The sequence below is a fragment of the Vombatus ursinus genome, unplaced genomic scaffold, assembly GCF_900497805.2.
Source record: "Vombatus ursinus unplaced genomic scaffold, bare-nosed wombat genome assembly UNPS02014772.1, whole genome shotgun sequence".
NCBI lineage: Eukaryota > Metazoa > Chordata > Mammalia > Diprotodontia > Vombatidae > Vombatus > Vombatus ursinus.
This window is the reverse complement of record NW_020954550.1, coordinates 1,183,610-1,208,280: the sequence shown is the minus strand read 5'-3', so window position 1 is coordinate 1,208,280 and position 24,671 is coordinate 1,183,610. Positions and strand designations below refer to the sequence as shown.

Sequence of the window (24,671 nt, the reverse complement as noted above, 5' to 3'; positions counted from 1 at the left end):
AGAGGTTTCAGATTTCAAAGAAAGATGTGTCTTTACACATAGCAAAAGACTAAGGCTGAGAGGCATGTGGGAGAGGTGAGGGGGTCATCTGGCTGACAGCTGGCCCATGGGAATTCTTTGCTGTCCCTTCCTTTCTTATTCTCAAGCAAATTCTCAATGAAAAATTACAATCAAGCAGCCAGCTGTGATGCTGTGGTATAACCCCATGGCTACTTTCAGTAGAGGTACGTATGGCTATGATTGACACATGAACTCAAGGCAAACACTGCAACCCCAATAATACACTGTGCTTGTAGTGCCGCAGGGAATTGCTTCGACATTGTTTGGGGGCAAATTTTAAAACAGTATTTTCAAGTTGACTGATCTGTTGTAGGGCAGCAGTGCACAGGTGATCACTTAGTCAACGGCCATGGCATCTCCTCTTTGAGATCAGAATCGATGAGATGGAGGGACTGTTTTTCTACTAAATTTCACTTTGTTAAATCAAAACTAACTTGCAAGATTAAAATACTTAAAGCTGATTGACCGTACCTGACATCATTGTTCTACTGAGGAAGAATAGAGCAGTAGAATAAACTAGAGCAGAAGAGGGAACCTTCCTTAACCTTTCTGTCTGTCTATGGCAGCTGCATACAAGCAGAGGGTCTCCCTTTAGTTTTCAAATATTCAGAAAACCATAACCATATATACTTTCTCACTGGTACTTCCTCACATCTCCCAGAAGTCAGAAAACAAGTCTCTCTGTGGACTTTTCTTGCAGATTGCTTATCACACTTTTTGCTGTCAGCTACCCTCTGAAAGTGCCCCACCCCATCTGCTCTATACCACATGGTTTCCTTCGAAAGACATTGTCGATATAGCCCAAATTATACATTGCTTTTTTCTTAATAAACAGGAAATGTCATATTGTTGGGAAAAAAAAGTAGAATCTCTTTTCTCAGCGTGAATGTAGTAATAAACCAACCTGTGTTCCTGCATGTTGTTGCCTTAACATTAGCACTTATTCACACCATCACTACTCCCTCTTAAGCTTTCTAGATCTGATTCAGCAAAATCTGAAACTATTCTGACAATCTTAGTGCCATTTTTAGAAAGGTTTCCATTGATGAAAAGAGAGGACTTTTAGCACGCATTGTCTTCCTTTCGCCTGCTTTAGGAGGAGGTAGCTGTCTTTACGGTTTGGAAAGAAATTATGCATGGCAAAGCGAGGTGTGCAAAAATCGTGTCTGGGGGGAAAGGACTCACACAGCTAAGCATTAGTCACCACAAGAGGTTGAGTTATGATAATATCTGACCCATCTTTCTTGACATGAAATATCTAAAGCCTTTGCACCAATCAAGAAAATTGACACTTGGAAAAGAGAGAGAAACAAAATGATAAATGACTTTTTCCTTCCTGCCAGTTACATCAAAACCTGGGTTCTTGTGTCAGGCAGCCGGAGTCCCACCAATCCTCCACACACAAGCACAGTAGAAGCTAGTAGAATAGGGATGGCTTTGGTGATAACAACAAGGGAGCCAAAAATTAAGTTTCCAAGCACAGCTGCTGCTTTGCATAGAGCATTCAAGAAGCCAAAACCTGTTGACCTGGAAAAAAAAAAGACAAAACAAAATGAAAAACATGAAGAAAGCGGTTTCTATGCTTCCACCATACATGTGCCTGCTCTCTGATACCAAGACATACTTCAAGACCATTTAACAGTTATAATAAAGCTTCAATTCTTTGCAAGTGAGTTGTTCTGCATATTATTGGGACAAATAATTAAACCCTCAAAAGCAAAAAACTGGGACAAAAGCCAAGGCAGCTGATGCTTTGCTTTCAACCCTCTGTCAACTCTCTCACTTACCTCCATTTGGGCTGTTCCTGCAATGTAGAGAGTCAGAAGGGCAAGAAGGTGCGAGGAAGCTGAGGAAGTCCTGCCCCCCTCCACTCAGTTCAATTCAGCTAACCAGAAAAGCTCACTAAATGAAAACCTAAGTCACTTTGTCAATTATCCTGCCCAACAGGCAGATTAGAGAAAGGGAAAGCAGCTGGAATACAGCTTAAGAGGTGATACCTTCCATCCCTACAAGAGAGCCAGGAGCCCAGGGTGGACAGAAAGGAGGCTTGGCAATTCTTGACTCTTTTCAAGTTGAGTCTTCATGGCATGGAATTTAACTTTTTATCAAAATGTCGTTTCACACATCTATATTCAAATTAAAGTATAAATTACATAGCCAAAGCAGGCACAAATATCTGATTATAAGCCATTTGGGGTTTTATGTCTTAGTAAATCCTTCCTTCAGTTTGGATTGTCTGGAATTGACCAAGGGAACAAGGTAACTTTGCTGGATGAAGCTATGAAAGGTGACCAGGGATGTTATGATGCTTGGGGCAAGTGCTAAAAAAACCAGATGGGGAATGCAGCCAGTGGGGAGGGAAGGGAGGAAAGGAAAGGGAGGAAAGGAAAGGGTGAAGACGAAGGCTGAGACAGATGCAAAGGAAGCTGCTCCTTGGGTAAGAGCTCACCCAGGACTGAGGAAGGTCTGAGGATTCTGAACCTTCAGTGCATCACGGATGGCTTTTATGCGGGTCTCTGATTCACACTGGTTACCTGATCTGGTCCAGTTACATGGGAGAGGGAAAGTCCATTCCTCCTGTGTCTCCACAGAGCAACAAAGCCCTGGATCCCCTAAACCCCAACAGCAGGCAGAGGACATTTTGACAGAGACGGCATGGTAGAGATCTCTTTCAACCACTAGAGGAGACCATGATGTCCAAGCAGTGGCAAGGAGCAGGTGTGTCCCTGGGCCCCAGGTAAGGGAGTTGGAAGCAGTTGTATTACAGATACAAGAGCTGGAGGGGAGGGGAATGTGTTGTCAGTTGAGGACTATGAGGTGTGAGGGAGGCAGTCTTCTCTGATAGGGGAGGAAAATTGCCCCTCTACATTTCTGTGCCCTGGAAAGTTCCAGATACCTTGCCTTAGTTAAAGCTCTGAGAACAGCTCCTACCATCTCCTTTCATTCAACTTTCAGAGACAAATATTGGCCTGAACTGATTACCATTATGACCCATTGTGATAGTTCTTATTTTGGTAACGTGTTTCCTTGTGTGAAAATTAAATCTAGCTAAATTTAAAAGAAGAAGGCTGTGGGAGTCAGAGATTATCACAGTATGTACACCTTTCTTTGTCATGTTCACAAATTTGTCAGTAGTTCCGGGGAAGGGAAAGGGACAAACTTTCATTAAATATCTACTATTATCTACTACGTGCCAAACACTGTGGAAAGCACTTCACAGTTATTATCTCATTTGATTCACACACAACAATTCTGGGAGGTAGTTGCTATTATTATCCCCATTTTGCAGTTGGGGAAACTGAGGAAGACTGCGGTTAAGCGATTTGCCCAGGATCACCCAGTTAGGAAGTATCTCAGGATGGATTTGAACTCAGGTCTTCCTGACTCTAGAACTAGTGCTCTATCTATAGTGCCATTGAATTGTTTCAATCCAGCAAATGTTTCTTTTTTTTCCTTAATAGTATTTTATTTTTTTCAATTGTATGTAAAGATAGTTCTCAATATTCATTTTTGTAAAATTTTGAGTTCCAAATTTTTCTCACTCCCTTCCTCCTCTTACCCCTCCCCAAGACAGCAAGCAATCTGATATAGGCTTTACATGTACAATCATATTAAACATATTTCCACATTAATCATGTTGTGAAAGAAGAATCAGAACAAAAAGGGAAAAAACACAAGAAAGAAAAAAACAAAAAAAAGTGAAAATAGTATGCTTTGATTTGCATTCAGACTCCATAGTTTTCTCTGGATGCAGACAGCATTTTCCATGTTGAGTCTTTGAGTTGACTTAGATACTTGCACTGATGAGAATAGCTAAGTCTATCATAGTTAATCATTGCACAATGTTGCTGTTACTGTATACTATGTTCTTCTAGTTCTGCTCATTTTACTCATCAGTTCATATAAGTATTTCCAGGTTTTTCTGAAATCTGCCTGCTTTATCATTTCTTATAGAATAATAATAATCCATTACATTCATATGCACAAATTGTTCAGACATTCCCCAATTGATGGGGCATCCCCTCTATTTCCAATTCTTTTACACCACAAAAGAGCTGCTATAAATATTTTTGTACTTGTGGGTCCTTTTCCAATTTTTTATGATCTCTTTGGGATACAGACCTAGAAGTAGTATTGCTGGGTCAAAGGGTGTTCACAGTTTTATAAGCCCTTTGGGCATAGTTCCAAAATGCTCTCCAGAATTGTTGGATCAGTTCACAAAAATTCCATTAACAATGCATTAGTGTTCCAATTTTCCCACATTTTATCTTTTTCCTTTTCTGTCATATTAACCAACCTGATAGGTGTGAGGTGGTACCTTAGATTTGTTTTAATTTATATTTCTGTAATCAGTAGAGATTTGGAGCATTTTTTTCGTATAATTATAGATAGCTTTAATTTCTTCATCTGAAAACTGCCTGTTCATATCCTCTGGTCATTTATCATCTGGGGAATGACTTATATTCTTATAAATTTGACTCAGTTCTCTCTATATTTTTTTTTCTTTTTATTTATTTCTTTTTATTTTTTTCAGGCAATTGGGGTGAAGTGACTTGCCCAGGTTCACACAGCTAGTAAGTGTTAAGTGTTTGGTCTGAGGCCGGATTTGAACTCAGGTCCTCCTGACTTCAGGGCCGGTGCTCTATCCACTTCGCCACCTAGCTGCCCCAGTTCTCTCTATATTTTAGAAATGAGGCTTTTATCATAAACACTGGCTGTAAAAATTGTTCCCTAGCCTTCTACTTTCTGCAAACATTTTATAAGGGCTTACTATGTGTAAGGTACTGTGCTAGGTTCTGATAATAAAAAGACAAAAATAAAATAGACCTTGCTCTTAAGGAACTTATATTTTAATGGATGTTTGCCAACTCCCTGTAACTACAATTGCTACCCATTATTTCTCTGTTAAACTCTGAGTTGGATGCCTCATTGTTAAATGAAGGTGACGCCAGATTCTCAAAGGCTACGCTAATAGTACCAGCTCTGCCAGTTCTATTAAGTTGAGAAAGCTTTAACTGTGGGCTACTAGGAGACCACATTTATCATTTGAAGACCAGCTAAGTATTGATCTCAGGGTGATTGATTTCTCAGCCACAGCATCTTTCAAAGACCTGCTACCAAGATTGGTATCTGCATCAGTGAAAGAAGTACCTATATTGATGAAATTGAAGGCCATTGATGGGCAGCTAAGTGGAGCAGTGGATAGAGCTCTGGGCCTGTAGACAGAAGACTCATCTTCATGAGTTAAAATCTGGCCTCAGGCACTTACTAGCTGTGTGACTCTGGGCAAGTCACTTAACCCTATTTGCCTCAGTTTCTTTATCTGTAAAATGAGCTGGAGAAGGAAATGGTAAACTTTCTTGTCTTTGTCAAGAAAACCCCAAATAGGGTCACAAAGAATTGGACATGACTGAAATGACGCAACAAGGTCATTGAAGGATTAAGATAATAATAGTCTAATAGTATTACCTCTACACTTTATGTTTTTCATATCTTTTAAGATATTTACTATTGACACTAATAAATCTTCAACACATAAAGGATGCCTCCTTTCTTTCAGCAGAGAGATAGTGAACTATAGGTATGGAATAAGACACATATTATTCTACCTGGCCAATATACTGGTTTGCTTTATTTTCTGTTAGAAGGAACAGTTCCACAAGGCTTATTGTTTGCTCTTTTTTTCAGGTGTGTCCAACTCTTTGTGACCTCTTTTTGGGGTTTTCCTGGCAAAGATACTGGAGTGGTTTGCCATTTCCTTCTCCAGCTCATTTTATACATGAGGAAAGTGAGGCAAAGAGGGTTAAGTGATTTGCCCAAGACCACACAGCTAGTGTCTGAGGCCAGATTTGAACTTAGGTCTTTTTGACTGCAGACAAAGTGCTCTATCCACTGTGCCACCTACCTGACCTCCGAGGGGGTAGGAATGACATTATTGGGAAGTCATAGTACAAGAAAATGTCAATAAAAGAGGGAGCAAAATTTTCTTCCTTGAACTTTGTAAACTGAATCTATGGCTAAAGGTGATGTTAATCCTTTCTACTTGCAAGGAACCTGGTAATCAGCAACAGAAATGAACTTTTTTAGTCAAACCACAAAGTAAGTTGATTCTTACAGTTTGGCAGTTGGCAGTAGTGTGGAATGTGGAGGATATGTAACATGATCTCTTATGAAGGAAAAAATGGGAACTTCTGAGGAAAGAATAGGAGGAACTAGAGAAATGCATGAAATCAGTCACAAGATCATGCTAATTATATATTCTTTTTTTAAATGAAGAGATTAGTAACGTCAGCACCAAGTTTAAAGATGATGAAGAAATCACTCACACAGAAGACAATTTAAAATGAAGCTACTTGAAGTATGCTTTTTAAATATTAGAAGCTTGAATAATTAGTGTTCTTCAGAAGAGAGTGTAAAGACATTTCCTCCTAGGAGGGGATCTGAAAATGATGCCAGGATTCAAAGTAGTCCTCTGTCAACAAAAAATTTTTTAAAAAGTCTAATAATTTTGTCTTTTTTTCTTAGAAAAAACAACTTATGTTTATAAACTTTAGCACTTTAAGGTTTACAAAGCAGTTTTCCTCCCAGCAATTTTGTGAGGTTGGGAAAGCACAAGTGATGCTATTTCTACTTAATCTTGAGGAAACAGTCTCAGAGAAGTGAAAAGATGTGTCCATAGTTATCGGCTCTATGTGTCAGGATTGGGCAGAGGTTTCCAGGGTTTACTCTAGGACTCTTATGAACTATCCAATTCATTTTATTTCATTAAGATAACAGTAGATGAAGGCACTGTCTCCTGTATGTTGTAGATAGGGGAGGGGAAGAAGTAAGGGATCACAACTTAAAAAAAAAAAAAGCTTCTCAGTGAATCTCCTTCAAGGGTTAATAAAATGATCAATATCGAATTTACATCTGGCATAAAAATTACTAGGCAAATGATGGTAGGATAGGGAATGTAACATAATACTTCCCCAATATAAAAAAAATCTTTTTTTATACTACGGAGAAAATGTTACCGACTATCCCTTTATGACTTTCTAACAGTAACAAAGGCTTGCATAAAATTTCCTGAGCGTTCTGGAACTCGATTTTTCTATTCAGTGCTTAAAGGCAAACAAACATACTGATTGTTTGGTATCCATGGGATTCCAAGGAAGATTCCACTGTCTTGATTTCCCAGAAATTTGCATTTTAATTTACAAAGCAAAGATAGCCTTTGAGGAGGACAATTTGCAGGATATTTGACACCTATGACAGACTTAAAATAGTGGCCCCATATGAAAAATTTCATCTCCCTTTCCTTGGGGAGCACTTGCAGCTGGAGAAAGTGGATACTTTCCAATTCTTTGTGGCAGAGTCGAGTCATCAGAAACAGTGCGGTTTTAGAACGGTTATTCACGGGAGGGAAAGTCTCTGAGAGTTCTTTGCATATGAGGTGAGCAGAGCTCAGTTAACATAGTCCCTTGCACTTAGGAGAAATGCCTAAAGCAAGGCTCCTATAGAGAGACCCTGGTGGCATGGAGTCTACGGCTGTTGGCTGGTTTCTAGGCAGCTTGGACTGGCTACTGCAGCATTTTACATATGATAATGAACCTTTCCTATCTTCCAATAACTACCAACGAACAAAAGTGCGGAAAGGGAAGAAACGTTAGACCTATTTAGTTCCTGTTCTTATTAAAGATTCTCTTGTTTCTATTATGATCTATTTATTGGAATCTTTTGAACATTAATCTCCTCCCCTCTCCCACATTGATGGGATGGCACATTGTAACTGAGTAGCAGCAGTGGCTTTTCCCATTTCTGCTGCTGTCTCCCTCTCTTCTCTCCCTTCCCCCCTTTCCCTCTCTCCTTCTCTTCCCTTTTCCTCCTTTCTGTCCCCACTCTTTCTCCTCCTCCTCCTCTTTCTCCCCTTCCCTCCTTCCTCCCATCTCTCTCTGTGTCTCTATCTCTGTCTGTCTCTTGTTTTAGTCTTTTTGACTGACAAGTGTGGACTTGGTTGTATGTGGCAGGTTTGCTGCAGGATTGCCTGAGTAGCTCTAGATAAAGTCCCAGTCAGGGCCACTGTGGCTAGACTGGGCACCTACTTACCCCTTGGACCTTTTCACTGAACAGGCATGACTCCATTTCTTGGATATTACTTTATAAAATGGTGACAAAGAAGACTCCTTCCACGCCCCCCTCCCAAAAAAAAGAAATCGCACATGTTGAGATTTTTCATTCTTTTACCTTTCTTTCCTGGCCCCTTTCCTTATAGTTCCAGTTGTAGTTCCTTAAGACAACAAAGAGTTCCAACAAAGAGTTGGAACAAAGGGTTCCAAACTCTGCACTATTTACAAGTGCTAAAATGGTATAGGTCAAGGTGTGGACCAATGGCAGAATATTTGTGCATTTTTCCCCAATTAACAAGAATTTATTTTTTCTCTCCCAATCCTCTTTCTCCTAATTTAAAAAGAAAAAAAAAGCTAATAAAACCCTTGTAACAAATGCAGAGTCAAGCAAAGTAAAATTCCACATTGGCCATACCCAAAAATGCATATCTCATTCTGTACCTTAAATCTGTCACCTATTGGTCATAAATAATATTTATTACTGAGCAAGTCAGGAGTAATGCATGTACATTATCTCATTTGAGCCCAATAACAGCCTTGAGATAGGTGCAACTGAAAACTGAGACTCAGAAAGGTTAAGTGATTTGCCCAAGGTGGAGTTCAATGCTGAGGACTCTTTCCGAGTATTTAACAATAACAACAACAACAGTAGATAACCTTCATATAATGCATTAAGGTTTACAAAACACTTTAAATGGAGTGCAAGCCACTGGGGAAGGTATTTGGGAAGAAGACAGTGTGACAGCTGCATTGAATGAGTTGCCTGATGCTGAGAAACCAGAGGTTCCCAGAACTGGGGTTGCAGGCCAGCTTGCCTGTGGTGGGTTTTGTCCTTAGGTCTTCCTGACTCCTTGTCCACAAGACTACTCAGGCTCTGAGGCTGCCTGCCTCGCATGGTGATTATGAGGATCAAATGAAATAATGTATGTAAAGCATTTTGTAAACCTTAAAGCTCAGTATCAATATCATTATTATTATTATTATTATTATTATCATCAAATGACATTGATCACAATTTTTGCTTTGGGCAATGTCAATTACTATGAAGCCTTATTATGAGGGAAAAAATGTGAAATTGGGGGGAAGGGGATTCAGGAAGCTCTGCATTTGGTCACTGGTAGACTTGGGATGAAAGAGAAGCGATATCAGTACTTTTTTTTTTGAGGATTTAAATCCATCTCACCACTTTATAGTGATTTCAACCCATCCCTGGATGATGTCTTTGAGCATATTCAGCTTCTTTTTCTTTTTCTTTCTTGTTTTCCTTCTCAGTAAACTATGAATTTAATACTTGGGGTCCATTCTGTTAAAATACAGTGTTAAAGAAAAAAAACGGTCACTTGCTCAGACAAGGTCACCTTTTGATGGGATCACTATGGTCATCTAATACACCATTGCGCATGTTTGAAAAATTGGTTTGATTAATCTACCCAGATGTGATAAGGTTCTAAGGAATTGATTCATGCTAATGACGCACATAGGAGCTTGACTTATACACTGGAATGCCAGCCTCTTAGATTTTGGTGGATATATTCCCTCAGGATACCAAATTTTACAGATATCCTGGTGAGCAAAGGATTATAGAAATGTATTTGTTGTACTCAAAAGTTTTTCTAGTTTAATGAACCATACTTTTCTATTCTGGAAGGCTTTTTTCCCTCTAAAGAACATGACTTTTAGATATCGAGATATTTTGTTTTTGTTTAAAGAAGATGAAGTATCTCTCCACCTCCTGACAGAGAGGTGGTAGACTCACAGTGCAGAATGAAATGTCCATTTTTGAATATGACCAATGTGGGAATTTGTTTTGCTTGACTATGCTCATTTGTTATAAGAGTTTTGTTTATCTTTTTTTTTTCCTTTTCAGTATGGGTAGCAGTGGGAGAGAAAAAAGCTTTATAATTAAAAAAAATTAATTCTGAAAAAAAAAAAGATCCTATCAGATATCCAGAATCAGAGCAGTCTCTCTTCCTGTGGAATGATGGAGAAATAGTGACAAGAGTTTAGTTTTGAACTGTCCTTGTTCATTTCCTTATTCATCATCAAAAACTTCTGTTATTAAATCACTTACCATTTCCAAGGTGACAGCTGATTTAAGGTCGCTTATATTCTATGTCTTTGCTTTTCTTTTTAGGCAACGTAGGTCATCAGCATTTAGTATAGTGCCAGGCACAAAGTAGGCACTTAATAAATGCTTGTTCACTGACTTTCTGTTAGCACAAAGAAAGAGTAACTGAGCTATGAGGGTGGCAAGATGACCGATAGGATCAGTGGCCCTGAGGATCATACCAGTCTTTCTCCAACACTGGGGTTGCCTGCAGCCACCCCCCCCTCAATAAAAATAGTGGGGGGAAACACATTGTTACCAACCTCATGGTGCCATGAGCTTTAGAGTATTACATGATGGCAATAGAAGTCAGATTACATTTTGTCATAGCAAAATGATGAGGCTGTGAGGTTCAGGTATTTCAGGGTGTTTTTTCCATCTGTTTATGAATGTGATCCCCCCTCTCTTACATACTTTCTTTTGCACAGTTTAGCAAGCTGTGTCATACTACTGAACTGCCTGAAGTATGAGATACAAACAGGGGTATCCTAGTAAATGTTTAACAACTGGCTTTCCAAAAAAGTAAAATGTACCCACTATACACTTTTAAGTTTTATTTCCATTATCCCCATCACTTTCTTAAGTCTAGAAATCACCAAAACTGTAAGTCAATCCCTGATTTGTATGTAGTGTTTGCTAATTTCTAGGGTGTAAATGCTCATATTGAAAACTTAACAATCAGCTCACTGGTATGAGTTGTCTCCAGAGCATCCCTGGATACAGAGAACATCAGAAGGATTTGGTGGTCATGAGATCAGTGAAAGCAAAGTTTTGACAGCATCTTCTCAGTCCTTTCTTCCTCTTAAGGGCTCGTCAGCAGCACAGAAAGGGGACCTTAACACTTGCTGAGATTCAGAAAGTACCCTTGTTTTATCAGCAACATACTTCATATTACCTCTGAGAGTGGGTCACAGCTACATCAGGATAATTTCGTTCATGTTATGTGGATTCTTGTTATCATCAGTTTCAAAGGGTTTTACTGACACAGTCTTTGAATTCTTTGGATATTACCCAATTCCAAGCCCACAGTTCCCTATGCAGGAGCTGCAGAACCTGGTATTGCACATTTTGTACTCTTCTGGAGGCTAGGAAGAAATACATGTGAACTAATTCTCTCATTTTAACTGGCAGTCATTGGTAGGAGACCGAAAAATTGGTAGGATGGGTAGCGACCTCCACTCCCCCACCAAGGTTATTATATTTTACTTTCCTTCATGTATTCTGCTGGCTAGCCAAAAAATAGTATTCTTGCTGTTATTCACACATGACATTTTATCTTCCATTTTATCTCCACGCCTTTGCCCAGGCAGCCCTCCATTCCTGGAGTGCACTTCCTCCTTACCTCTGCTTCTTAGAAGCCATAATTTCCTTCAGATTTCAGCTCTCATACAACTTGTTACCTGAGATCTTTCCTGATAACTCAAGGGCTAGTGCATCACCAAAATATTCCCTTGTATTTACTTTGTACATATTTTGAATATGCTTAAATGTGTATGTGTTGTCTCCCTGGAAAGACTGTAAGCTCTTTGAGGACAGGGTATATGTCATTTTTGTCTTTGTATCCCTAAGACCTGTATCTGGCACAGTACCTGGGACTATCTAATTAATGCTTGTTGACTGACTGAGCAGAAGTGTCTGCCTTAGACCTGACCTCTCACTAGGACCATGTCTACTTATACTATCCCCCCAAAATGGTGGACTTTAAGCTCTCAGTCTTAACCTCTCTTCTTTCCTTTCCCAGGAGATCAAGTATACCAACTGATAGTCAAGTGGGGTGAGAAAAGTCACCTAGATTGACCTAGATTTCCTCCATGGAGGAAAGGTAGAATGGTCAATAGTTGCCCTTTAAGGGCAAGGAAAAGAATCAGGGAACACAGGGGTTGGCTTGAGTCAGTTGCCTGCCTTCATCCAGTTGTAGCTAAGGAAAGCTTAGTTGGATGGAAACAAGCTTTTATTAAGTGCTAAACATTGTGCTGAACACTTTACAAATATCTTATTTGATTCTCGCAACAAGCCTGGGAAGTAGGTGCTATTATTATCCCCATTTTACAGTCAAAGAAACTGAGGCAGACAGTGGTTGAGTGACTTGGCCATGATCACACAACTACTAAGTGTCTGAGGCCAGATTTGAACTCAGGGCGTTCTAACTCCAGGTCCAGAGTTGTATCCATTGCACTACCTCACTGTAATTGGAGGTAAGGCTGATTTAGGAGACAGTTCAGGGAAGTGTAAGTAGAGAAGATAGAATAGAATGGTGATTTTGAAGACTGGGTTGAGAATGTTTGCCACATTCTATTGTGCTTTCATTCCCTGTTCTTTATCTTTTTTTCTCATTTCCCCTTATCCTCCTATTTTTCTCTGTTCATTTACCTGTCTCTCTCTCCCCACTATGCCTGCCCTTCTCCTAACTCCCCATTCCCAGCTGCCCTTCCCTGAGATGCCCTTAGGTGGAACTTCATCTTATCTCCTCCATTAGGAAAACCAAGAGGATCTCATTGGTCAGAATTTAATCCAGATGGATGTGTGTAGTAGCGGGACATAAAGCAATGACCGGTCCCTATCCTTCTATCTACCATTATTCCTGATGGAGATAAAAAACAACAAACCAGACCCTTTCTCAAACATGGATGAAACTGCAGAAAATGTAGAAATGTCTCAGAAAACTCTAGTAATTTTTTTTTGTAGGCAATGGGGTTAAGTGACTTGCCCAAGGGCACATAGCTAGTAAGTGTTAAGTGTCTGAGGTCACATTTGAACTCGGGTCTCTTGACTCCAGAGCCAGTGCTCTATCCACTGTACCACGTAGCTGCCTCATAGAAAACATTTTTTGAAAACTGGATTTGTCATTTCACTCATCTAGGGAAGTTCTTATAAGGAAGTTCCTTCTACCAAGGCAGATCAGCACCTGCTCTGTAATTTATAGTTTTAAAGAATTGCCAGTATCCTTATTGCTGGCTATAAAGTAACAAACCAGGATTTCTGTGAAAGTGAATGTCGTGGACTTTGCACCAAATTCATCAAAATCAATAAGCTGGCAGGTATAGACACTGATAATCTGTCCTCCATAAACAGGCACGTTATCTGACTGGATGCATGAACACTTGGCTCCTTGTCATGGTTTCCATTTAGCAGAAGGAACATTCACAATGATCACTGCTCTTACAATACAGCAGTGAATGTTGTAATTTACAATGTGCTTTGATTCAGTCAATAGAAAAAATTGAGTCAATTACTGGGGGAGGCCAGTAGACTCTGGGATGTATAGGTGGGTAGAAGGGTAGAGAGAAGATACTATTTATGGCCTTGGTAAAACCTCTTTCCTCTGAGAAAAGGAACTTTTCCTAATAGAAATATAGAAATCTGAGTTCTACCCTAGTAATAATGATGCCCATCTGCCTTTCTTTTTTTTTTTGAGGCAATCAGGGTTAAGTGACTTGCCCAGGGTCACACAGCTGATAAGTGGCAAGTGTTTGGTCTGAGGCCGGATTTGAACTCAGTTCCTCCTGACTTCAGGGCTGGTACTCTATCCACTGCGTCACCTAGCGTCGCCTAGCTGCCCCTGCTTTTTTTCAAAAAATTTTTTTATATCAGTATTTAAGCTCACTGGTGAAAATGTCTCAGAAGACCAATAGATCAAAACCTGACAGAACTGAAGGTGATGTCTGGAGCTTGCCCTCTTTTTCTTTGTGGCATTGTTTGATCTCTCCTTCCCTTCCCTGGACATACTGTTTCTCCCCATATACCGGCCTCTGAGAATGGAACTCTTTGACCAAAATGTTCACTTTAGAGAAGAGTTTTTCTTGGGAGGTGTTGGGATCTGGGATTTTTGCATAGTTTCCCAGGGACTGCCAAACCTAAACTCATCACTGCCTTCTAAAACCCTCTATCACCTCTGGAGAGGAGAAAAGGTGGTACTCTTACATTATACTAGAATAGCTCTTGAGAGTTTTATTTACTAGGACAAACTCTTGAGAAGTGTCTTATCTGGTTCCTATTTTATCTAGGGAGGGTCTTCCAGTGGAAACCAGGTGAAAATTTGGGTGAAGATGGAATTTCAGAAAGCTTTTAGAACTTGCCTCTAGGTGAACAAATTCCTAGCTTTGTATACAGACCAAGTCAGGAGTGTTAAGATCCTTGTAGAGAACTACGTCTAGTTTTGGTCACCACCATTTGAGAAGCAATGTGGTATGGATAAGATAAAAGACTTGGGTTCAAATCCCCTTTCACATACTAGCTGTGTGATCCTGGGCAAGACACTTAACCTCTCTATGCCTCCAATGAGGAGACTGTCTTGGTGGCTTCTATGGTTCCTTCAAGCTCTATGTCTATAATCTGATAAGAGACAAGGAGAGGGGCAGCTAGGTAGCGCAGTGGTGAGAGCCCTGGCCTTGGAGTCAGGAGGACCTAAGTTCAAATCTGGCCTCAGACACTTGACACTTGCTGTGACCCTGAGCAAGTCACTTAACCCTGATTGCTTCACCAAAAACCATATATATCTATATATCTATCTATATCTATCTATATCTATATATATATGGGGCGGGGAGAGAGAGAGAGAAGAAAAGTTTCTGGAGAGAGTTCAGAGAAGGAACCACAGAGAAGATTAAAGAGTTGGAAAACAAAGCCCAAGTGGAAGGTTAGGAACTGGGATTCATAAAATCATGGATTTTTAGCTGAAAGGAACCTCAGTAGCTGTTGAGTACAGCCTTCTCCCCCTCCCTTACAGATGAGTAAACTGGGCAGACTAGGTGGCATAGGGGCTAGAGTACCTGGCCTGGAGGCAGGGAGACTAATTTTCCTGAGTTCAAATCTGCCCTCAGACACTTCCTAGCTGTGTGACCCTGGGCAAGTCACTTAGCTCTGTTTGCTTCAGTTTCCTCATCTGCAAAATGAACTGGAGAAGGTAATGGTAAACCAAAGTATCCTTGCCAAGAAAACCCCCAAAAGGGGTCATGAAGAGTTGGATATGACTGAAAAACAACTCATCAATAAAAACAAAACTGAGGCACAGACATTTTAAGTGACTTGCTTAGGACCCCACGGCTAGTAGGTGTCAGAAGTGATATTCTTCATCTCACATAGATATATAGATGATAGCTAGATGTTAAGCACCTACTGTGTGCCAGGTATGGTGCTAAATGCTGGAAATACAAATACCAGGAAGCAAGACAGAAACTGTCTTTAGGGGCTTATATTCAAATGGGGGGAAGTTTAGAAAAGAGGAAGCTTTGAAGGAACTAAATGGTTTCCAAGGGTGTGTAGGATGGTGAGCATTGATTCTGAATTTCTACTATGGGAAGAAAAGAAGAAAAAATGGCTTCTAAATGAGTTACAAAGAAAAGATTCCTGAAAGCCATGGTCAAAAAAAGAGCCTAGATATCATCTTTCAAGAAATCATCAAGGAAAACTGCCCTGATATTCTAGAACCAGGGTAAAATAGAAATGGAAAGAATCCACCGATCACCTCCTGAAAGAGATCCCAAAAGGAAAAGATTCCTGAAGGTGAAAATCGTGGAGCATCACAATATGGGTTCTTAAGGAAGTTAGGCAACTGCCTCCTCTGGAGATTTTGAAAAACAAGGTAAATTTTCTCTGTCTCCTATGCTGAGAAAGCGATTGGACAAGATGGCTTTTTCACAATCCCTTCAGCCTTAGGATCTTCTGATCTTTCTATTTAGCTTCTGGTGCAGGCAGAAGAGTAGCTATTGATTATCCGGGTCTTTGACAATTGGGACACTCAATATCCCTCTGAAGGAAAGAGGCTTGAGATTAGTTAGGATAGCATTTACTGGGTTGGGGGGTGGGGGCTGGAGGCAGGCCAGACTTTGAGTCTGTTGTAAGGAAGCAGCTATCACAAAGCCAAAAAGACTTTCCATATAGCTTAAAGAGAATAATTGACTGTAGCCATTTCTCTCTACTCACGCCTTTCCACTTTCAGGAGCTCCCATCTCTCGGTACCTGGGGCCTTCTCACACTAGAACATCTCTCTGACCCACATCCCTCTTCTTCCAATGGTGAGTGTTTCTCAGGGCCTTTATTTTGGAGAGGGGACTCTGGAGAGTCCATACTTCATTCCCCTCCTGATTCTACTTCTGCCTCTTTAGACTTTATCATCATACTTCCCTTAGTACCTGGGACCTTCACCCTGGAACATCCTTCCAAACCTCTGGCCCCATTTTCTCTTTAGTGAGTTTATCTTGGGGTTTCCATTTTGGGGAGGGGCCAGGGCTGGCCATTCTTCATTCTTTGGACTTAATCACTATTTCCCCATGAATAGTCCCCACTGAGCTTTTCAGTTCCATTCATTTCTGTGTTGTTTCTCACCATTAGAATTTAAGCTCTTTGAGGGCAGGGACTGTCCTTTCTTTTTGCTTGTATTTGTATCTCCTAGTGCTTAACATATTATATGGTGAGTACTTATTAAATGCTTGTTGCCTGACTGTTGCCCATTACGTTGCTTCTTTAACAGGCTGAGGACCAGATAGTCTTCTGCCCTTTCCTTGGGAAGATCCTATTGACTAAGTCTCAGGGGTGGGGAATCTAAGGTCTTGAGACCACATGTGTCCCTCTAGGTCCTCAAGTGCGGCCCTGTGACTGAATCCAAACTTCACAGAACAAATCCCCTTAATAAAAGCATTTGCTCTGTAATACTTGGACTCAGTCAAAAGGCTGCACTTGAGGACCTAGAAGGCCACATATGGCCTCGAGGCTATAGGTTCTCCACCCCTGGATATAAGGCCAACAGCCATAGCTTTAGCTTGATTCCTGGCAAACCAGACTCCTCAACCACCTGGCTCATAGCTTCAGACCCAGGTGGCATGCCAGCCACCAGCAGGGGATCTTGGCCCCAGGCAGGCGTGGCTGCAGATAGTAGTGGCATTGTTACATGTGAGAGACATTTAATTTTATTTCTGTCTTTAACTCTGCCCCTAGGTAAAGGGGAAAAAAAGGCAAGTCCTCCCACATCATATATATCCTGGCTATGACCAGTAGAAGATAGAAAACTGGCAGAGAAGAAGCAAACAAAGGGCATCAGGAAAATCAGAATGTCCTGAAATTTTTTGGCCAAATGTCTCAATTGGCTAAAATGTCAAAAATCGCATTTTTTTTTCATGGAGAATTCCATGGTGGATCCATAATACATTTCTGTGAGTATTAGCTGGGTGTTTTTTGTCTAAGGCAGGGACTGACACCTTGATTTTTTTTGGTGGCAGCATCAATTTCCATATTCCTGAAAAATAACAGAGGTCAAGTTTTCTGGCTTCAGTGAAAGAAATTTAGACTTCCTCACCTTCCTCCCTCACCCATTACATCTAACAGTAGAGGCAACATGTGTTAGAAGACAGAGTGCTTGACTTGGAGCAGAGAAATACTTGGCTTCCAATCCTGCCTCTGATACCTACTAGCTGTGAGACCCTGGTCAAGTCCCCTAACCTCTTAGGTGCACCTTAGGCAAGTCTCTAAGAATTATCCCACAGATCCTTTTCCTAGTCACATAGCCTGAACACCCTGAATTCACTTATGTTTACAAATAGGGCTATCCTAACACATAATGGGAATAGACCTCAAAAACTGTCTTGTTATAAAATATCCCCATTGCTTGCGTGAATAATGCTTGACATGCTATGAAAGATTATTTCTTTTGGGGTTTGAACCCAGGTTCTCTTAACTCCAAATTTAATCCTCATCTCAGTTCAACAAGACATTACCACAAAGATCATAGATTCAGAGCTGGACAAGACCTGAAAGGCCTAGTCTGGTCCTCTTATTCTATAAATGAGGGGACTGAGACTCAAAAACAGTGTAGTGGATAGAGCACTGGGTCTGGAATCAGGAAGACCTGAGTTCAAATCCAGCCTCAGACACTTACTAGCTGTGTAATGCTGAGCAAATCACTTTTGTCTGCCGCAGTTTCCTCACCTGTAAAATGGGGATTACAGCGCCTGCCTTGTAGGGTTATTGTGAGGATCAAATGAGATAATATTTATAAAGTGCTTAACACAATGCCTGGCAATTAGTAGGTGCTGTATGAATGCTTATTGCCTCCCTCTCCAAAGAGCTTAAATGACTTGTCTAAGGTCATGCATGTTAAAAACAGCAGACCTGGGCTTTGGAGTTCTTTCCACTGCACTACCCTGCCTGTTAAGGAAAACAAATAGAGTAAAGGGCTGTACAAATTTATGATGTCGTCTCACAATTTAAAAAGACTAGGTGATTTCCTCAAGATCACAGGGCTAGTTAGCAAATTCAGATCAAGAACCTACTCTCCTGTTCCCTAGTTTAATGTCTCCCCCCCCCCACTCCATCATGCAGACTTGCAAGTCCCACAAAAGAACTACGCTGTCTAAAAAGAATACTCCCCTGGACTACAGGTGTGAAGTATTACTTACACTATCAGACATGATCAACGTTCTGGTTGATTTTGCCAAACTCTTTTTTTTTCCTTTTCATATTTTGTTGCAAGGGCTACATGACTGGGGGCTGAGTAGGGAAGAGGAAAATGATATATTTAGTTAATTAATTTATTTTTAGTTTTCAACATTCACTTCCATAAGCTTTTTTTTTTTTTGGCTAGTCAATGGGGTTAAGTGACTTGCCCAGGGTCACACAGCTAGTGAGTGTTATGTGTCTGAGGCTGGATTTGAACTCAGGTCCTCCTGAATCCAGGGCCAGTGCTCTATCCACTGCACCACCTAGCTGACCCAGAAAATGATATATTTAGAAATGAATGTGTTGTAGCATTAAAATACATCAATTATCATTAAAATACTATTTGATTGATCTCCTGATAAAGCCCCCACCACCCCAAAACAACACCGACTCCCCCTTACCAACACGCGCACACATGAGAGCACACACACACACACACACACACACACACACACACACTCCTCAAAGCTCCTAGACTAGGACTTAATTGTTTAACTATGTCCAGGTGTTTAATGCTATGGATGGGGGGAAGGTGGTGCAGGAGGGTGGTGGGGGGGGGTAATATCCCAGCTGAATTTTTCTGAAAGCAGATGCTTGGTTAGGGCTAGATGAAGACAGCAGATGTGAATGATCAAGGTTATTACATTCAAATCCTTTTCTGAGATCATGTCTGAAACCAAACATACAGCAGCAGCCTCACAATAAGAGGAGAGGAAGGTCTGTGACCAGAAGAAAAGCATAAATGCTGGCTTTACAAATACTCATAAGACTTGCCTGATTGGACAGAAAGAATCTGGCCATAGCCTGAGACCAGCAATGAGAATCTGGATCAGAATGTAGGGGGTGCCTCATATGAGGACTCCTGCATTAGAGTTAGAAAGGGCTATGAGTAGGAACAAAGCACGCAAAGCATTTGTTGGACTTGGAGGGATTACTTTGGAGAGATGACAAATCAGGCTATGCTTGCAGACAGCAATTTTCACGTCCACAAGGTGGCAGCAGGAAACCACCATTGGGAAGTTGATGCTTATGTTGGCAAAACCATGACCAGGGCAAGTAGAAAGTCTAGCTTCTTCTGATGGCAGCCTTAAACCCCTTGATTTAAACAAAACAAAACCCTCTTAATCCCCATCGCTTAAAGAAAAGAAATGACTCTCGGTGAATTAGCATATGGCTTTGGGAAGTTTGAAGACATCTTGGCAGGTGAGAAAGGATGGAAGCAGTGAGAAGCAGGTATCTTGGTTCCTTTCTCAGAAGCAGCACAGTGTTTTGGAAGGCGCACTCAAACTGGAGTCAAACTGGATTTGAATCCTAGCTCTGGAACTTACTTTTAGGTAGGTAAACTTAGCTGACTTACAGTGGTGTAATGGATAGAGTGTCAGGCCTGTGGTCAGGAAGACTTATCTTCCTGAGTTCAAATCTGGCCTCAGACATTTCCTACATGTGTGACCCTGGGCAATCACTTCACCCTGCTTGCCTCAGTTTCCTCATCTATAAAATGAGCTTTAGATGGAAATGGCAAATCTCTCCAGTATCTTTGCCAAGAAAATCCCAAATGGGGTCACGAATAGTCAGACACAACTGAAAAATGATTCAACCACAAGAAACCTTAACCAAGTCACAATTTTCATGGCCTTCAGGTTCCTCATCTATAAAACAGTGATAATAAGTTTTATACTACCTTTGTAACAGATGGGTAGGACAGTTTGAAACATAAATGTGGTTCACTTACACACTGATCAGGAAATAATGAACTAAGCCATAAGATGTCTTTATAGGTTCAAGAATGTTTGACAGAAATCCTGGGAAGGAGGAGGGTCCAGGTAGATCTTCTTGCCCTGGGAGAGGTTTTATCTCAGAACAAAGAGGGTTGTTGTGAGATCGAAGGAGCACAGATAAAGAACTGGAATGGATCTCTAAGGCCATTGAGCCCAAACCCCTTCATCTTACACATAGGAAACTGAAGCCCAACAAGGTTAAGTGACCTGGCCAGGGTCACACAGGTAGTCAGTGTTAAAACCAGGATATGAACCAATTCTCTGACTCTAGACCCTATGTTCAGGTGAGGAATAAAACTTTATATGAATGTGAGTTCATGTATTTATTATGATTTCACTAGTAACTTGGCATTCTTTCTACCCAGAGGTTCAGCTTACAAGCAGGGAAGAGGTTTACATTTTCTCAGTTCAGCTACAGGAGATCTGCCATACTGCTCATTCACTAAATGAGGATCAATAGAGTAGAACTTCCCTGATTCCCCAGCTCCCCTCATGAAAGGAAAGTAAATAAACAGGGACAAAGGGAGGAGAAATTTGAGATACCCATGAAAAAATACCTGCTAGAGGGATGGAGGAAATAAGTATTTATGTGGTGCCTACTATATGCCAGGTACTGTGCTAAGTGCTTTACAAATATTAACCCATTTGATCCTCATGACAACCCTGGGAGGTAGGTGTTATTATTTTACTTTGCAGTTGGGAAAACTGAGGCAGACAGAGGTTAAATGATTTGCTTGAGGTCACACAGCTAGTAAGTGTCCAAGGCCAAATATAAGCTCAGGTCTTGCTTACTCCAGGCACAGCACTCTCTCCACTGTGCCTGGTTGCTCACATTAAGTGAGTCCCAAATGTTTGGTCTATTTCTCTATGATGCCTCTTAAACAGGACCTCTCTCTGACCTAATAATCAAGGTACAAAATCCCAACTGCATTGACTTTCTCTTTAGTCTTACTTGAAACCTCATCCAGGGCAAGATCTACCAAGACCCTCCTTTTCCTTTTCAGAACTTCTGTCAAAGATCCATGAACCTATCCAAAGAACCATGAAGACCTTGTGGCTTAGTTCATTGTCCCCCAGTTAGTGTGTAATTGTACTGTTACTGTTTTAAGACTGTCCTACTCATCTATTACAAAGTGGTTCATAGGCCTTGACTAAGTATACAGCAATGATTAGTTTTACACTTAGAGTTAATACAAGAACATTTACTGAACCCTAACTCTACAGATAAAATAAGACCTCCCTTCAAAGAAATAATGTGTACACAAATAATGATAGCACACAGGAAAGTGTGGTTTATACAAAGAAGAGGCCCAAAAAACATTCAATGAGAGTTCATGGGAGTGAGAATTGATTTCTACTAGGGATGAAGGGAGGGAATCATGTCAGGCTTCATGGAAGATGAGTTGGACCTTGAAAGAAGGGATGAATTTCAACAGTCAAAAATTGAAGGAAGAGCATGTACGCCCCCAATGGAGTAGCATTCTGGATGGCTCCCTGTCTTGAATCTCTGTTCGCTCCAGTCCATCCTGCACTTAGCTGTCAAAGTGATCTTCCTAAAATGCAGGTCTGATCAGGTCATTTCCCTATTCAATAAACTCCAGTTAACTCTTTATTATACCTGTAGGGTCAGATATAACACCCTCTGTTTTAAAGCCCTTCATAATACATCCCCCCTTTCTAATATTCTTCCACACACTACCTACCATCCAGTGACAATGGCCTCCCTGCTGTTCCTAGTACAAGATATTCCATTTCCTTGATACTATGCGTTTTTTGAAATATAAGTTTTTATTAATGTATTTTTTTACAACACCATAGTATCCCCCAGTATGCCTCTCTCTCCCCCTCTCATAGAGCCACTCCATATAACAAATAGTATTTAAGACAAAAAAAAAGAAAAAGGAGAGAAAAAAATCAGTATAACTGATCAAAAAATAGAAAAAGTCTGAAATATGTATAATGTGTGATACCAGTGAACCTCCCACCTCTGCAAAGAGTTGGGGTGTGGGAATGTCTTCTCATATCTCTTTTTTTCAGACTCTGCATTTTCACTGGTTGCCCCTCATGTCTGGAACGTTCTCCTTCCTTGTCTCCAAGTCCTGGATTCCCTCAAATCTCAGCTAAAATCCTACCTTCTGCAAGAAGCCTTTCCTTATCTCCCTTAATCCTACTGCCTTCCCTCTGTTGATTACTTTCAATTTATCCTGTCTATATCTTATTTGTACATAATTGTTTTCATGTTACCTTCCTATTAGGCTGTGAGCTTCTTTAGGGGCAGGGACCATTTTTGCCTTTCTTTGTAACACAAATACTTAACGTATTGCCTGGCTCGTAGTAAGCTCTTAATAAATAAATGCTTTTGGACTTGACTTTAATCTATTCCAGGTGTGGGGGATAATGTGACCAGATAAGAAGAGATGGCAAGATCAGAACTGGGGCTGTGAGTAGTTCAGTTTGCCTGGAATATAGGGTTGCATGAAATTAGGCAGATTGTAGCCAGATTGTGAGGGCCTTGGATGTCAGGTTAAGGAATATGTACAGTTATTCTTTCCACATTGTGACGTTCCCCATCACAGTTTTGATATATAATGGGTCAGAATAAAAAAATTAAATGGGAATTTTGGGGAGTTTGCAGAGCCACAGACAACATATGAAGACTGGCAGATGACACAGAAAAAATTTAGAAATTCCGAAATGCATAAAATATATGTATAGTATCGTATAATATCAACATATTTTATCTTTTAATGCCACAAATATACACAATTTCTTTTCTATTATAATTTTATACAGATTTTTTCCAGATTACTGGGGCAGTGCACCCCTAATTCCCACAGTGTGGAAGGGATAACTGTATTTTATTTAATTGGCAAATATTGATTAAGCACCTACTGTGTGCAATGAATTGTGACAGGTGCTAGGATATAAAGACTAAAAAAATGGTTACTTTTCTTAAGGAACTCATGATTTAGTAGAGAAAATGATATGTACAAAATGACCAAAATTTAAAAAAAAGACCAGGAAAAGTACATGAACTGTAATTGCCCATAAGCTACAAAAGTTCATGGGAGGGAGAGATGACTTCTAGTTGAGAGAACTGGGAAATGGAAGTGGTGACAATTGAGCTGGCTCTTGAAGGATAGCTAGGGCTTCATTGGGCAGATTTTAGAGAGGTATAGAAAGACATTCTAATCTTAGCAAAGGTGTTGATGTAGAAGCTTTTTCCAAGGTAGGTAGAGTCCAATGTAAAGGAAGCCCAGAGTATAAGAAGGGAGATAGAGTGAGATAAGGTTGAAAAGGTAGGTTATAGATAAATTGGTCACAATAGCTTTGAATTTTAAATCAAGGTATTTAGAGCTTCTTCTGTAGACAATGGGAGGATCCATTGAAAGCTTTTGAGTGGCAAGTGACATTGTCAGAGCTATACGTTAGAAAGATTAATTTGTTCCAAATTGTTTTCCAGAATCATTGCACTAATTCACAGCGCCACCGACAATGCATTTATGTGTCTATTTTCTTGAAGGCCCTCTAACACTTGTCATTTTCCTTTTTTGGTCAAGTTTGTCAGTCTGACTGGTATGAGGTGGAACCTCAAAGTTGCTTTAATTTGTGTTTCTCACATTATTAGTGAATTGGAGCATTTTTCATTAAGCTGTTTATAGCTTGCCCCTAAGAGTTACTAAATGGAATACCTTTTGATATAGCAATACCATTATGAGGTCTATATCACAATAAGATCAAAGAAAGAGGAAAAGGACACATATGTAAAAATACTTATAGCAGTTCTTTTTGTGATGGCAAAGAATTGCAAACTAAAAGGGTGCCCCTCATTTGGGGAGTTTGAACAAATTTTGGTATATGAATATAATCGAGCACTGTAGATTATAATTTTATCCTATGTTTTGTTCATACATAATTGTTTTCATGTTGTCTTCTCCAATAGACTGTGAGCTCCTTGAGAGCAGGAACTGTCCTTTGCCTTTCTTTGCATTTTCAGTACTTAGCACAGTGCCTGGTACATAATAGTGCTTAATAATGCTAATTCATTATTATATAATAAGAAATGATTAGAGGGACAGTTTCAGACAAGCCTGAGAATTGATGTAAAGTGAAGTGAGCAAAACCAAGAGAACAATTTAGATAGTAACAACAGAACAACTTTGAAAGGTTTAAGGTCTGTAATCAACA

General features: G+C 40.2%; 1 protein-coding gene across 1 annotated transcript in view; it reads right to left on the bottom strand.

The window, feature by feature from the left end:
• Positions 1–1,403: 1,403 nt before the first annotated feature.
• The window catches only part of SV2C (synaptic vesicle glycoprotein 2C), a 205,520-nt gene continuing 182,252 nt past the window's right edge, over positions 1,404–24,671 (bottom strand). Inside the window, exon 12 of the mRNA XM_027863597.1 lies at positions 1,404–1,587. Within this exon, the coding sequence (XP_027719398.1) occupies positions 1,404–1,587 (184 nt within the window). The remainder of the gene's footprint in view (positions 1,588–24,671) is intronic.